Here is a 12994-nt window from a genome sequence, read left to right on the forward strand (position 1 = left end):
TTCACAATGGATAATAATTCTTACATTAAGCCCCCTCGGCCCTCCAGGGAAATCAAAATTGTAATATCAGTTTGCTTTTTATTGGCTCGGCTCTGCGATCGCGGCGGCTGCGTCTTTGTTAGGGGCTGCGGCGCGGTGACATTCAGCGCTGCCCCCCGTGTGTCCCCTCCGGTACCGGGCAGGCCCCCGAGGGCTGCAGCGGGCCGGGCGGCACCGACCCGGGCAACGAGGAGCGCCCTGGGGGCCGAGCCCGGCAGAGGAGCCGCTCCGGGCCCGGTGCCGCTCGAGTTCGGCCCCGCCGCTCCCGGAGAAAGTTCCCGGGAACCCCGCGGGGATCGACCGCCCCGTCCGACGGCCGGCGGGGACACCGCGGGACGGCAGAGCCCGCGGGGACACGGGGGATGGTGGCATGGAGACCCCACGCCAGCCCCGGGAACGGCCCCGCTGTCAGCGGGCGCGGAGGCTCCGGTTCCTGCGGGGCGCCGGCCCCGGGACACAGCCGGGCACCTGCGAGGACCGAGCCCCGGGAAGGGTCGAGGGCTCCTCGCCGCCCCGGGTATCACCCCAGGCGTGCCCGGGGCTGCGGTGCCCGGGGCGCTCCCGCAGCAGCGGCGGGAGGCCCGGAGCCGCCGGCCCGCCCGGCGGGGCTGCACGGGGCTCACACCGGGCCGGTGTCCGGCCCCGCTCCACCTGTCCGGGGGAAGGCGCCTCCCGCTGCGGCACGGCCACGCTTCCCGGAGCGGCGCGGGGAGCGGCGGGGCGGCCCCGCTGGCAGCCGCGGACACGCGTGTGCTCCCCACTGACGAGCAGGGAGCACCGGGCTCCCCGAGCGGCCCCGCCGCCGTGCGCGGCTTCCGGCACCGGGCGGGGACCCGCCGCTGACGGGCAGCCGGGCCCGGGAGGCGCCGCCTCCCTGACGTCTCGCTCCGGGATTTGCACGGTTGCGGTGCCGCCGCTCAGTGTCTGTCGGGCCGGCGGCGGGAGCTGCCGGAGCCCGAGCCCAGCTCGGCTGCAGCGCGGCCCGGCCCGGCCCCTCCCGGCTGCGGGATGGAGCTGCCGGCGGTGGGCGAGCACGTCTTCGCGGTGGAGAGCATCGAGAAGAAGCGGATCCGAAAGGTGCGGGGGGCGGCGGCGGCGGGGGGCGGCGGGGCCCGGGGGCGCCGGGGGTGGCGGTTCCCGCTGACGCCGTGTCTTTGCCTCCCGCGCCGCTCAGGGCAGAGTCGAGTACCTGGTGAAATGGAGGGGATGGTCGCCCAAGTGAGTACCGGCACCGGGCGGGGATGGGGCCGGGGATGGGGCTCCGGGAAGGGCCCCGGCCGGGGCGGCGAGCGGGCGGCGAGAGGCGGCGGCGGGGCCCGGCGGTGACGGCGGCGGGAGCCGAGCAGGCGGCGGCTGATGTGCACCAGAAAATGGCTCCTTCCCCCTTTCCCTCCTCGGGAGTCGGGCTCCATATTGCAGAACCGAGCGGGGAGGGGGGGGCAGGAAGGGGGGAGAAAGGGGGAATAACCGCAAAAATCGTCCGCGTCGCCCCGCAGCCCCGAGAGCCGCTGCCGAGGCGGGGGCAGCACCGGCACCGGAGCGAGCGCGGCCGCTGCGGAGCGTTCGGGGTTTGCATGACAGTGCGGGCGGGGGGACGCGGGGGGGTCCGGGACGCGGCGGCCGGGTCCCTCCTCCGCCCCGCGGCCGCTTTCCTGGGTCCGGGAAAGGGGATTTGGAAAATTTCATCATGACATGCCTGGAATTCCTCCGGAATAATAACTGCGCTAAATAAACAGTACCGTCCCCGCGGCCCCCCCCGCCCATCCCCCTCCCCGGGACCCCAGCCCCACACCCTGCTCCCACCGGGCCCGGAGCTGCGGGGCGGCTCTGCCCGGGACCCCGGCCCCGCCGGCAGGGCCCCGCGGTGACGGCCGCTCTCCTCCCCTCTCCAAGATATAACACGTGGGAGCCGGAGGAGAACATCCTGGACCCCCGGCTGCTGATCGCCTTCCAGAACAGGTGAGCGGCGAAGCCTGGGGGATGCGGCAGGGGCGGCGGGACCCCCGCTCCGCGCCGCTCCCGCAATTGCAGATGCGTCACGGAGCCGGGGGCCGCGGCGGGGGCTGCGGGGCCACCGGGCGACGCCTCCGGGTCAAGGTCCCCACGCCGCGGTCCCCCCCGCGCCGTGCCCCCCCACGCCGCGCCTCGCGCTCCTTCTCCCCGGGATTCGATGCCGCGAGTCGAGGAGGCGGCGCTGCTGCTGCTGCTGCGCTTGGACGGGCTTCGGCTTTTTTTTTTTTTTTTTGGCCTTTTTTTTTTTAAGCCTTTTTAATTTTTTTTTTTTCTCTTTCCGCGCATTTATTTCCTGGAGTGTTTTGGCGCAAACTGTGAACTTCAGCCCCTCCCCGCAGCGGGGAGGCAACAGCGGGGAAGGCGCCTGCTGCTTCCACAGGATGCCCCGGCCCGCTGCCACCTGCGGGCCCCGCTCCCCTCCCGCTGCCCCCTCCCTGCGCCCTCCTAGGGTCACTGCCACCGCGGGGGCTGCCGTGCCGGGGGGGTGGCCCCGGGGGTCCGTGTGCCGCCCTCGGGCTCACCGTGCCGCTGTGTTCCCGCAGGGAGCGGCAGGAGCAGCTGATGGGATACCGCAAGCGGGGGCCCAAGCCGAAGCCGCTGGTCGTGCAGGTAACGCGGGCGCCCAGCCCCAACCCCGCGGGCCGTCCCCGGGGAGCCGCTTGCCGCGGGTTTCATCATGCTGCGGAGCCTGCGCAGCCCGGGCGCCTCGCAACGCCCCGGGGACCCCCAGCGCTGAGCCCCGCGGGTGCCCGGCCCCCCTCCCCTCCCCTGCGGGCCGCAGACCCGCTGTGCCCGTGCCCGGCTGGCATTAGCAGGCTGCTCGCGGGCTCGGCAGCGGCGGTCCCGCTCGGCCCCCGTTCCCAGACAGCTGATTGAAGGGGGCTTTTCTTCTTTTCATTGCTTCATTAATCTGGAGCAATGCACAGCCTCTAAGTTGGAGTGGGCTGGGGCCGCCTGCTCGAGGACGCGGTGCCCCAGGATGCAGCATCCTGTAAGGAGAGCTGCCCGCGGGGCGGGGGCTCTGCCGGGGCCTCGGGCACCTGCCGGAGCTCTGGCACCTGGCACCCGGAGCTCTTGGTTATCTAAAGCTAAACTCCAGCCCCGTCTGACCGCGGCTCTCGGTTTTGCCTTGCAGCTTCCGTCCTTCGCCCGCCGCTCGAACATCCTCACGGGGCTGCAGGACCCGGCCGTGGACACCAGGCCCAAGCTGGACCTCGGCTCCTCTGGCAAGAGCCAGCAGCACCAGTATGAACTCAACAGCAAGAAGCACCACCAGTACCAGCCCAACGGCAAGGAGAGCAGCATGAAGCACCAGTCCCACAGCAAAGGGAAGTATTACTACCAGCTGAACAGCAAGAAGCACCATCACTACCAGCCCGACCCCAAGATGTACGAGCCCCATTACCAGCCCAGCAGCAAAGAGCCGCAGGGCCAGGCCTGCTTGGACAATAACAAGGCCCCCCTGGTCACCCACCCAGACAAGTGGGCTCACGGCCCAGCCAAAAACTTGCTGGGCCCAGTCAAGAGCCTCACAGCAGAGAGCAAAAATGGAGCTGAGAAGAACCTGTCCAGTGGTACTGGGCCGCCCCCCCGGGACAGGGTGACCAGCAATGGCCTTGGGGGCAAGATGAAGATCGTCAAGAACAAAAACAAGAACGGGCGCATTGTGATTGTGATGAGCAAGTACATGGAGAACGGCATGCAGGCGGTGAAGATCAAGTCTGGGGAGCCTCCCCGGAAGCGGGCTACGGAGGAGAGGACTCCTAAGAAAGGTGGGGAGGAGAAGGTGGAGGCTTGGAGGAAGCCAGGGGAGGACAGGGTGGTGGGCAGCAATGCCCTGAGTAAAGCGGAGGGCGAGAGCCGGCAGCCCCCTGCGGAGCTGGAGGAAGGTCCCCAAAAGACTCCCTTGGCCAAGGAGCTGCCCCTTCCTCCAGCGGAGCAGCCCTTGCAGCTCACTACCAAGCCGGACCTCGTGCCCTGGTCGCTGAGTCCCGTCTGCGAGCACAGCCCTTCCTCCATGGGACTGAACCTGTCCAGTGCCAGCTCGCGGAAGCGCTGCCTGTCGGAGCCGCACGCCGAGCGCGAGCCGGGCAAGAAGCGCCTGACCTCCCGCAGCATCAGTGCCCCCACCTGCCTCAGCCCCCCGGGCCCCGAGCGGCCGGAGCCGCCCGCCCAGCCGGAGGTCATCCTGCTGGACTCGGACCTGGACGAGCCCATAGACTTGCGCTGCGTGAAGCCGCGGGCGGAGGGCGAGCTGGCCCTGGCGCAGGTGAAGCCGGAGCTGCCGCCGCCGCCGGTGGCTGAGACAGCGGCCCCGGAGCCTCCGCAGCCCCAGGAGGCTGCAGAGGAGGAGGAAGAGGAGGAGGCCGAGTCCCTGCAGGAGTTCAAGCCCTTCTTTGGGAATATAATTATCACAGATGTGACCGCAAACTGCCTGACTGTGACCTTCAAGGAGTACGTGACGGTGTGAGGTGGGATGGCAGCCGCTCCCCGTGGGAGCTGCCTGCCCATCCCGGGGCCGCCGGCCCCACGGCCTCCCTCCAAGGTACTGGTGCCCCTTGCCCGGAGCCCACGGGCCCCTGCCCGCGCCACGGCGGCCGAGCCTGCCGTCTCCAGCCGGGGGACGCCGGGACAGGGCCAGGCACGGTGGCCATCCCTGCCACGTGGGGTGACCCCGCAGCTGGGGGCTGCTCCAGGACCTGCAGGCAGTGGGACACGCAAGGATGGGACCCGCCAGTTACTCAGAGTTATAGTATTATATTTTAACAGTGCTAACTTGTCAAGTGATTCTTGCTCCCGTTTGTACGTGGTGTTATTGAAATGTATTGTTTGAGCTGAAAGCTGGTCGCTCCCTGGCCACGCTAATATATTTATTTGTAGGTATTTATATAATGAAATATAAAGCCTAGATTTATGGAGTCCCTAGATCACCTTATAAACTATATCAAACGACTATTTTCTGTTCTCCTTTTTAACCATTGAGCATTTGTTAGTCTTGGTCCCTTGCCCTCCCCACGACCCCCCAGGACCATCCCGTATATATTTTTTGATACTGTACACATGTGGTGTTTCTATGTGCAAAAAAAAATGGTTATCTAAAGCTAAACAAGCTATTATAGAAATTGCTGCTATTAGAAATGTCTAAACTATAAGCTTCCAATTATTAATTGCTTGAATGTAAATATTAAATGGAGATGTTGAAAGTGCATTTGATGTTCTGCAGCTAGTGTAGATCAGAGTGCAAAGCCCAGCTGCTGTGAGCTGCCAGCGGCGCATCCTGGTCTGAGGGCTGTGTCACAGGGGAAGAAATGTATCATGCAATCATGGCAAAGGACTATAAACCTTTACAAAAACTACCAGGATTTGGAGTGCATTTGTTACAGCTTTACGGATGGCAGGTCCCTGTGTGGGGCAGCTGCAGCTGGGCTGCCCCAGAGCTGGTACCTGCAGGTTAAAAAATGTACTCAGACGTGCAGCGTTTTGAATATAATTCGGTTTTCACCCCCAGAGCGTTGTGCCCGCAGTGCTGAGGGCACCCTGTGCTGTGGGTGGGCAGCGAGGCTGCAGGAGCCCGAGGTGTGGTGCTTCCCTCCAGCAGGGCCGGGGAGGTCTGTGCTGGGAACCTGAGGGAGCTGTGAGGCACAGGCTGGCAAGGTGGCACAGTGACGGGTGATGGTTGCCATCCCAGCAGTGCCATCCCAGTGCTGGGGAGGGTCACAGTTAGATAAGAAGCTGAACGTCTCCAGAAAGGAAGATGGTCCAAATTCCACCAAGAAAGCTGCAGCTGTCTCTGAACAAGATTAATCATTGCTGGAGCCTACTGGAAATACAGTGCAGGGCTAACTCTTTGTGAGAGGGCTTACAGCGTGGTGACCAAGATACAGCGCTCAGTCTCTGTCCCCACAGTGACCCCCTGTCACCTCCACAAACAGAGCTGAGTGCCTGGGCAGTGCCACCCTCCAAACCCACTGCTGGCAAAACTGGCACTGCTGCCAGCCTCGCTCCTCCTGGGCTTTTGGTCAAAGTTGAGGACTCCTCCAGCAAAGGTCTTGGTTGGAATATTGTTGATGTGTGTGGAGCAGAGCCATGAGCTTGGGAGAAGCAATTGAATTGGTTTGGGTAGGGTGGAGCCTGCAGTGGTGCCTGAGCCATGGGGTGAGGGGCAGCCCTGTGTCCTGCTGTCACAGTGGCTCTCTGTCCAGCCATGGGGCAGTGCTGCTCCCACAGCACCAATCACCCCCCATCTTGTGCTGCCCACTCTGGGCCACCCAGGCTTCCCAGGTGCCATCTCATTTACATAAATTACAAACTCAGCTTGGTAATTGTTCCTTTGCAAAGCTGAGGGTGGAGTGGTGTCTGTGGGAAGGTGGGACAGCAGCCAGGCAGGTGTGGGTCACAGCAGGACCCCTTTGTGTGCCATTCAACCCAGGCCTTGCCCACAGCAGTTATGCCAGAGCTGGAGCACTTTTCCAATGCAGTTTGGGTTGAATTGGTGGAAAAGGAACCCCTGGGTGTGTGGATGCCATTTTCGCAGCCAGAGTAGCCAAAGAGGCTTGTACCCAAGTGGGAACACTGCCTGTGGACACACTGCTGCAGATGCAGGCTTGGCTCTGCTGCAGCTCAGGCTGAGCTGGGAATGGCGCTGGGAGGTGGCTCCATGGGCAGGGACAGGGCTGGCAGCTGGGTTCTGCCCTGGTTTTGGTTGGTGCTCCAAAGCCAAGGACACTTGGGCAGTGTTCACCTGCCTGAGCAGAGGCCCCAAAGCTGGTGGTTTGTGCACCCAGGGCAAGTGGAAATGGTGAACTCTCATTGATTGAAATCAACATTTGCCTGATAGCTGTGCTGAATGTTAAGAGGGTTTTAATCAACGCTACGTGTCACCAGAGCACTGTGGGTGACGTGCTGAGGGTGCTGGAGAGGTGGTGTCGGGGCAGGTGCTGGTGAGCCCCATTCTGCACCGAGGGGTGCCCAGGGATGGGTTGGTGGAAGTGTTTCCCTGCCACCCCAGGCTTCAGGATCAGAACACACAATCAGAAATGATGCGTTTCCCTTGATTAATTAAGCTAATGGTTATCTGAAAACAAAAATGGCATGGAAGAGGAGACGCATGCTCAGAATGCAAAATGTGATTTATGAAAGGGGAAGTGCGGCTCAACAGACAGCCACGGGAGCCAGTGCAGGAGCGGGGCCGGGCCGCGGCTCCGGGGCAGGGCGGCTGCCAGGGCACAACTTGCTCTTTAGCCAGACAAAGGTGGATGAAACCAGCGGGGTGTCTCACAAACAGCAGGTTGTGTCTTTGAACGTGGGCTTGCAGGCTCCGGGCCAGAGCCTGGGCATCGCCGCTGCCAGCTCCCTTCCCTGGGCTGTAGGTGTGCGAGGCTCTGGGCAATTAATAACTGCTGCAGGTTTGCAGTTAGCTCAGCTCATTAGCATTGCTGAAAATGGAGGGTGTTGTGCTGCCGGTTTTTAAGGGAACACTGTCCCTCTGAGCTGGTGTTTCTGAGCTGCCTCCCTGCAGCCAGCACCCCCCGGGCTGCAGCAGCCCCTGAAGCGCCGTCTGTGCCGGCAGCAGCCGTGGCTGGTTTGAGGCACCATTTCCCGGAAACCACACGGCCAGATATTTCTTACTTTAATAGTTTGATCATGTTTATCACAACTCCAGCAGCTTCCTGTGCTGTGAAAGGTGTGATAAGTAGTTACTGGTTTAAAAGCTGCGCCCTTCCCTCGCTGGGCCAGTTGGCTGGGAGAGATGAAATGTTTGGATATGAATTACTTATTCCTGCCACTCTCTTTCCCCAGTAAATGCATCAAACCTAAATGCCTGTTACTGAGCAAATGAATGCGGAGTCCACGGTGACTTCCAATGGTTATCAGAGTGATCCAGGGCGAGCTGGAGCGTCACCACGCTCCATTAGGAAGGCTGGTGCGCGCTACATTTAATGTATTTCCCAGGAATGTGTTAACCTCTGCTTGGTTTGGATTTATTCCAGACAAACATTTGCTGATGTAAAAGGAGAATTTGTGTTCGTCTTTGAGTCCTTCTGAAAGGGCCTGATGGATCCTGTGCACAGGGAGGGGCTGCAGCTCTGTGCTGATCCTTTCAGGTTCTCCCTTCCCCACGGTGGTACCAGCACCGGGCTGGGATCCAGCTCATCTCCAGCAGCTGCCGTGGCCCTGTGTGGTTTCAGGAGGTGTCAGTGGGATCCCTGCTCCATGGAAAGTGATGGAAACACCACCCCAGGCAATGACCTGGCACAGTGGCAACGTAGGCTGGGAGGAAGGGCTCCCTCCATGGCGGGAGGATGCTGTAATGAAGAAGGATGTTCAATAAACACAAAACAGAGCTGATGTGTTTTAATGAGAGTAAGAAACAGTCTTGTGAGAACTGGGAGGTCCAGTCTGAGAATGGATCCAGACTTCAGGTCCAGACGGGGAATGGGAGAGGAACTTCTCCTCAAGAAGGGCAGAGGGTGGAGGTGGGTGTACACAGTGGGAAGTGGAAGTTTCTGGCAGTTGGGACACTCAGTGCTTTTGCTCGTATATGGGGTGGGGGCAGTTCCTCCATGCATCCACTGTGTGCATTTTGTGAGATTTCTCCTTTATTTTCCCATTCTGCTCTGGTTTTGCTGTGCAGTGTCAGGAGGTGACGGTGTGACTGCTGAATGTGGTGATCTCAGCAGCCATCCCCCGTTGGAGCAGTCAGCCACAAGGTAAAGCATTCATGGCCACTTTTTGGGAGGGAAGGCCACTGCATGGGCTATGTTCTTCTATGCCTGTCCCTTTGAGCACAGCCATGCACAGCTGCTATAAACAATTTCACCTAAAGCTGGGTCTGCGGGGCTGATCCAGCAGCACTGAGGGGATTTACTGGGTTTTGGTGGGGTTGGTGTCCCTGTGTGTGGGAGAGCGGCTGTGGGAGGTGCAACCCTCACCAAACTGGGACAACTGGCAAGGGATGGAGAGGGGGCTCCCCCACTTCAGCCCCAGCCCTGAACTCCCTCATCTCCCCCATCCCACAGGGCTGCCTCTGGTTTGAGCAGTCAAAAATGCCTACTAGTAGGAAATTCTCAGTCTCTCCACAGATAAGATCATTTGGATTCAGCCCAGATTCATGTGAGATCTGTCAGACATGGCCACAAGGACACAGCTCTGTTTACGTTTGCACCAGAAGAGGAAGGCAGCTGCACACAGGCAGCACAGCCCAGACCATCTCCAGGTGCTTCCAGAGCCTGCTGGAGTGGCTCCTGATGATCCCTGTGCCTGGGAAAGTTCCTGCTGCACCCTGAGCTGGGGAGGATCCCATGGCAGGCAAATGGAAGCATCTCACCCACAGGATGTGGCTGGGGCAGCACTGTCTGACCTAGCCAAGGTCTGTGGCATGGCCCAGCCTCAGGCAGCAGCAAGGAAGAGCTGTTCTGTGAGCAAGAGGTTGGATGGAGACGGGCACTGAGCTCCCAGGGCCGCCTCACTGCACCCCCCAGGAGGGACCCCCGTGGCTGCTGCAGGGAGTGACAGGAGAGGGGACAAGATGGGGGACTTGAGAGTGGGGCAGAGGTGGCTGTGGTCAGGTGTGTGCAGCCTGCCAGGGAAGGGAAAGAGGTTGGTGGTGGGCTGGAATAGGGATCAGGGAGGGAAGAGGGACGGGGGTGCAGCTGCTCGTGGGAGCCATCCCTGGATCTGTGCCAGCGTGCAGAGACTGAAGGGGTGTCACTGCAGGACAGACCTCTGGGTGCAAACGGAGAGAAATGAGGCTCTCTGCAATGATGGAAGTTTGGGCCAGGCCCTGGCAGGGCTGGGGGTGGCCGGGGTCTCCTCCCCGAGGGCTGGGAGCCGCTGGTGCCTCCCGTGTCGGGGCGAGATCCCAGGCTCACCCCAGAGCCATTTGCCAGCACCTCCTGAGGTCGTTTCTCAGAGAGCCGTCAGTTCAGCTGACACCTTGATGTAGTTTAAAGCAAACTGCAAACGCGAAGATTTATTTTTATCGAAGGAGCAGGCACATAAAGCACGCGGTGTGACACAGCAGGAAGCACCCCGGGTGCCGGGAGCCGGGGCTGGGGCACAGCCCCGGGCCGCCCTGCTGGCAGCGGGCCCTGCGCCTCCAGGCTGGGGACAGGGGAAATTCGATCACCGACTGCCAAACCCTCCAGGATTCCCAAACCCTCCGGGGTCCCCAAACGCGTCAGGAGCCCTGTCAGACGGCAGCACCCTTTCACAAGAAGCGGCGCTGGCAGGGGGTGAGGGGACAGGAGCTGTCCCAGCTCTGTCCCGGGAAGCTGCTGGGAAGGGGCACACGGCCACACTCCCGTTTTCCAGGGAGTTTATGCACTGCCGTAGCCTGAATGTGGGCACAGCTGCCACAGCATAGAAGGAAGAGCTGCTTCAGTCAGAAGGTCTTAGCTGGAGGTGAGAAAGGGATAACCTAAACCTTTCAGAGGTGCTGCTGCTGTGCTGTAGCAGCCAGGGCGAGGACTTGGATATTATTAGAAAATGTATTAACAGAACCCTGGATGGAGGGTCTGAGTTGATGGAAGCTTTAACAAACGTGCATTTAATTTCGATATGAAGACTACGCTGAGCAAGGAATTCTGGTTGGGAATTTTTCGTGTTTGAGATCTGGAAGCCCCTGGGTGCTTCGCCTTTGTCCTCAGCAGGGATGAGTCTGGGATGTCCAGGACAAGGGATGGTGGTGTTTGGTAATGGCTGTGGAATGAGCCCCAGAGGGAACGCCCTGCCCCAGGAAAGGGCTCCGGGATTCCGGGCTTGCCCCCTGCCCTGATACCCAGCAGGGGAAGGTGTCACTTCGTTTATGAAACACAAGGATAGGAAAATCAGGATGACTCAAATGTCACACGCTATCCCTCGGCTCCAGCAGCCCAGGGCAGCTCCCAGAGCTGCGGGCAGCAATTCGGGGCTCAGCGCTTCCCGGCCGCCCGGAGCCGCTGGCGGGGGAGCGCGCTCAGCCCGGGGTGGCACCGGGCTGCTCCGGGGGACGCTCCGCGGAGCCGCGTCCCGCCGGCCGCGTGGGCATCGTCACGCCGGGCCCGGGGCGGGAGCTGTCCGCAGCCGCCGCAGACAGCGAGGAAGCGGCGGGGGGCGGCGAGCGGGGCTGCGGCAGCGGCGGGGGCGAGTGCGGGCTAAAATGGCCACGGCGGGCTGCGGGCGTGGGCTGTGCCATGCGGAAAGGGCTCATCCCCGGGCGGCACGCCGGGAAACGGGCGGCAATCCGCGCCGGGGAACGCGGGGAGCGGCAGGGGGGCGGGCAGCCCTCGGCTCCGGAGCTGGGGAGAGCGGTCGCCACCCCCTGGAAATGCCCTTTGTGGTGGACTGGGCATGGTGTTTCAGAAGATGAGGGTTAGAGGGGTTCCTCTCTGAATTTCTGGGTCCCTGACCTGGTGCCGCCCCATCTCCTGCACCCCGGAGGCGGATCCCCCTTCCCACTGCCGGTGCCTCTGAGGGGAACGGGCTCCTCAAGTTCGGGGAGCTGCTCGGGAATAAATATTTTCTATTTTGTCTGAAAGAAAAAAACAATGGAGCGTCAGGTTCCTAAAAATGCCAAATACAAGCTTAGGGGAGGGGAAGTTTGCTCGGTATCAAGGAGCCACCGAAGCATCTCAAAACACAAAATAAATGGTAGTATTCACATATGCTTGGAAACGTTAATTTTCACACGTTAGTGTTTCCACACGGCTGGAAAATGAAGGCTGAAGCGTTGTCCCCGCTGCACCCACCCATTCGCCGTGCGGCGCAAGCCAGGCTGTCATTTTAGCATCAGGAATGTGCACTGGATCCAGCCGTGACTCTGTCCTTCTTCCGCCTGTGCTCTTTTGGCACATGAAGTCACCAGCAACAGACAAACCAGGGGGTTCACGGTGGGCTGTGCAAAGAGGCTGCGGTGCTCGGACACCAGCGGTGCCACCCCTCTCCCCGGCGGCTGGTGGAACAACGCTTTATCTCGAGTTTAAGGGCTCAACCTGACCCTGAGCCATTTTTAACCCGAGGTGGGAAGAGCCCTCCCTGTGTGTTTCTCTCTCTGCTTTGAAAAATCTTTCACTGGCTCCACGGTAGCCGATTTCCTGGTGTTTTTCCTTTTGTAGCTCTGCCACCTGAAGCAGACCCACTTTCTCAGGGTTTGATGCTCTGCTGCTTGAAGATGCTTTAACTCTCCGGACTTAGAAATAACTCCTAGAGCAGAGCCCCAGCAAGAAGGCGTCTAATCTGATATATTCCATTTCCATATTTTGTGCTGCAAGCAGCAATTTGTGGTTCAGCAGCAGCGGCTGAGCAGGGACGAGCATTATCACAGGAATGAATTCCTTCCATCTCATGCCTGACTATGTGACAAATAAGTCTCGCTCGTGGCATTGTCTCTCTGCTCTCGGGCTGTCAAATTTAACCCCGCTCTCTTTCCTCCTGCCTTTGCCCCCTCGCCCCCCTCGGTCCCCGTGGCTGAACACGGCCGCGGGTGCCACGTCCCAGTGCTGGGAGATCAGGACACGGAGCTGGGGGGAGGCACAGGGGCCGCGAACAGCAGCACCCCGCGGCCGTGGGCTGCCAGCGGCCAGCCGGGGGCTCAGCACAGCCCGCTGGGAGCTGGAGCCCCACGGGCAGGGAACCTGCGTGGGGGTGCCTGGGACCGCGTCCTGCGAGGGGCTGGGGCACAGAACGGGCTGCGATGAGCGGGGGTGCTGCAGAGAACCAGCCCGGCGGCCGCTGGAGCGGGGCGGAGGGGCTCAGCCACCCCTGGGGGTCCCGGGACCCTCCCCCGCCGGGGCACGGCGAGTTCTCCAAGGGCTCCCGAAGCGCCCCTGCTCCCGGAGAGGAGCCTGGCAGGAGGAGCCGAGGAGCCAGGGCTGAAGCTGCTCGGGGGACGGGGGTCCCCCAGCACCCGGTTTGCGGTCAGGGGTCGCTCTGTGCCCGCACACGTCCAGCTCTGCCCGAGGAG

At 61.7% G+C, this 12994-nt stretch overlaps 1 protein-coding gene across 1 annotated transcript; it reads left to right on the forward strand.

Annotated features, from left to right (window-relative positions):
• Positions 1-925: 925 nt before the first annotated feature.
• On the forward strand, positions 926-5408 carry CBX4 (chromobox 4). Its single transcript, XM_039716123.1, has 5 exons — positions 926-1116; positions 1214-1257; positions 1933-1998; positions 2595-2661; positions 3188-5408. Exons 1-5 carry the CDS (start codon positions 1048-1050, stop codon positions 4520-4522), a joined length of 1581 nt encoding a protein of 526 aa, XP_039572057.1. The 5' UTR covers positions 926-1047; the 3' UTR covers positions 4523-5408.
• The last annotated feature ends 7586 nt before the right edge of the window (positions 5409-12994 follow it).

The sequence above is a fragment of the Passer montanus genome, unplaced genomic scaffold, assembly GCF_014805655.1.
Source record: "Passer montanus isolate IOZ18808 unplaced genomic scaffold, ASM1480565v1 scaffold35, whole genome shotgun sequence".
Classification (NCBI taxonomy): Eukaryota; Metazoa; Chordata; class Aves; order Passeriformes; family Passeridae; genus Passer; species Passer montanus.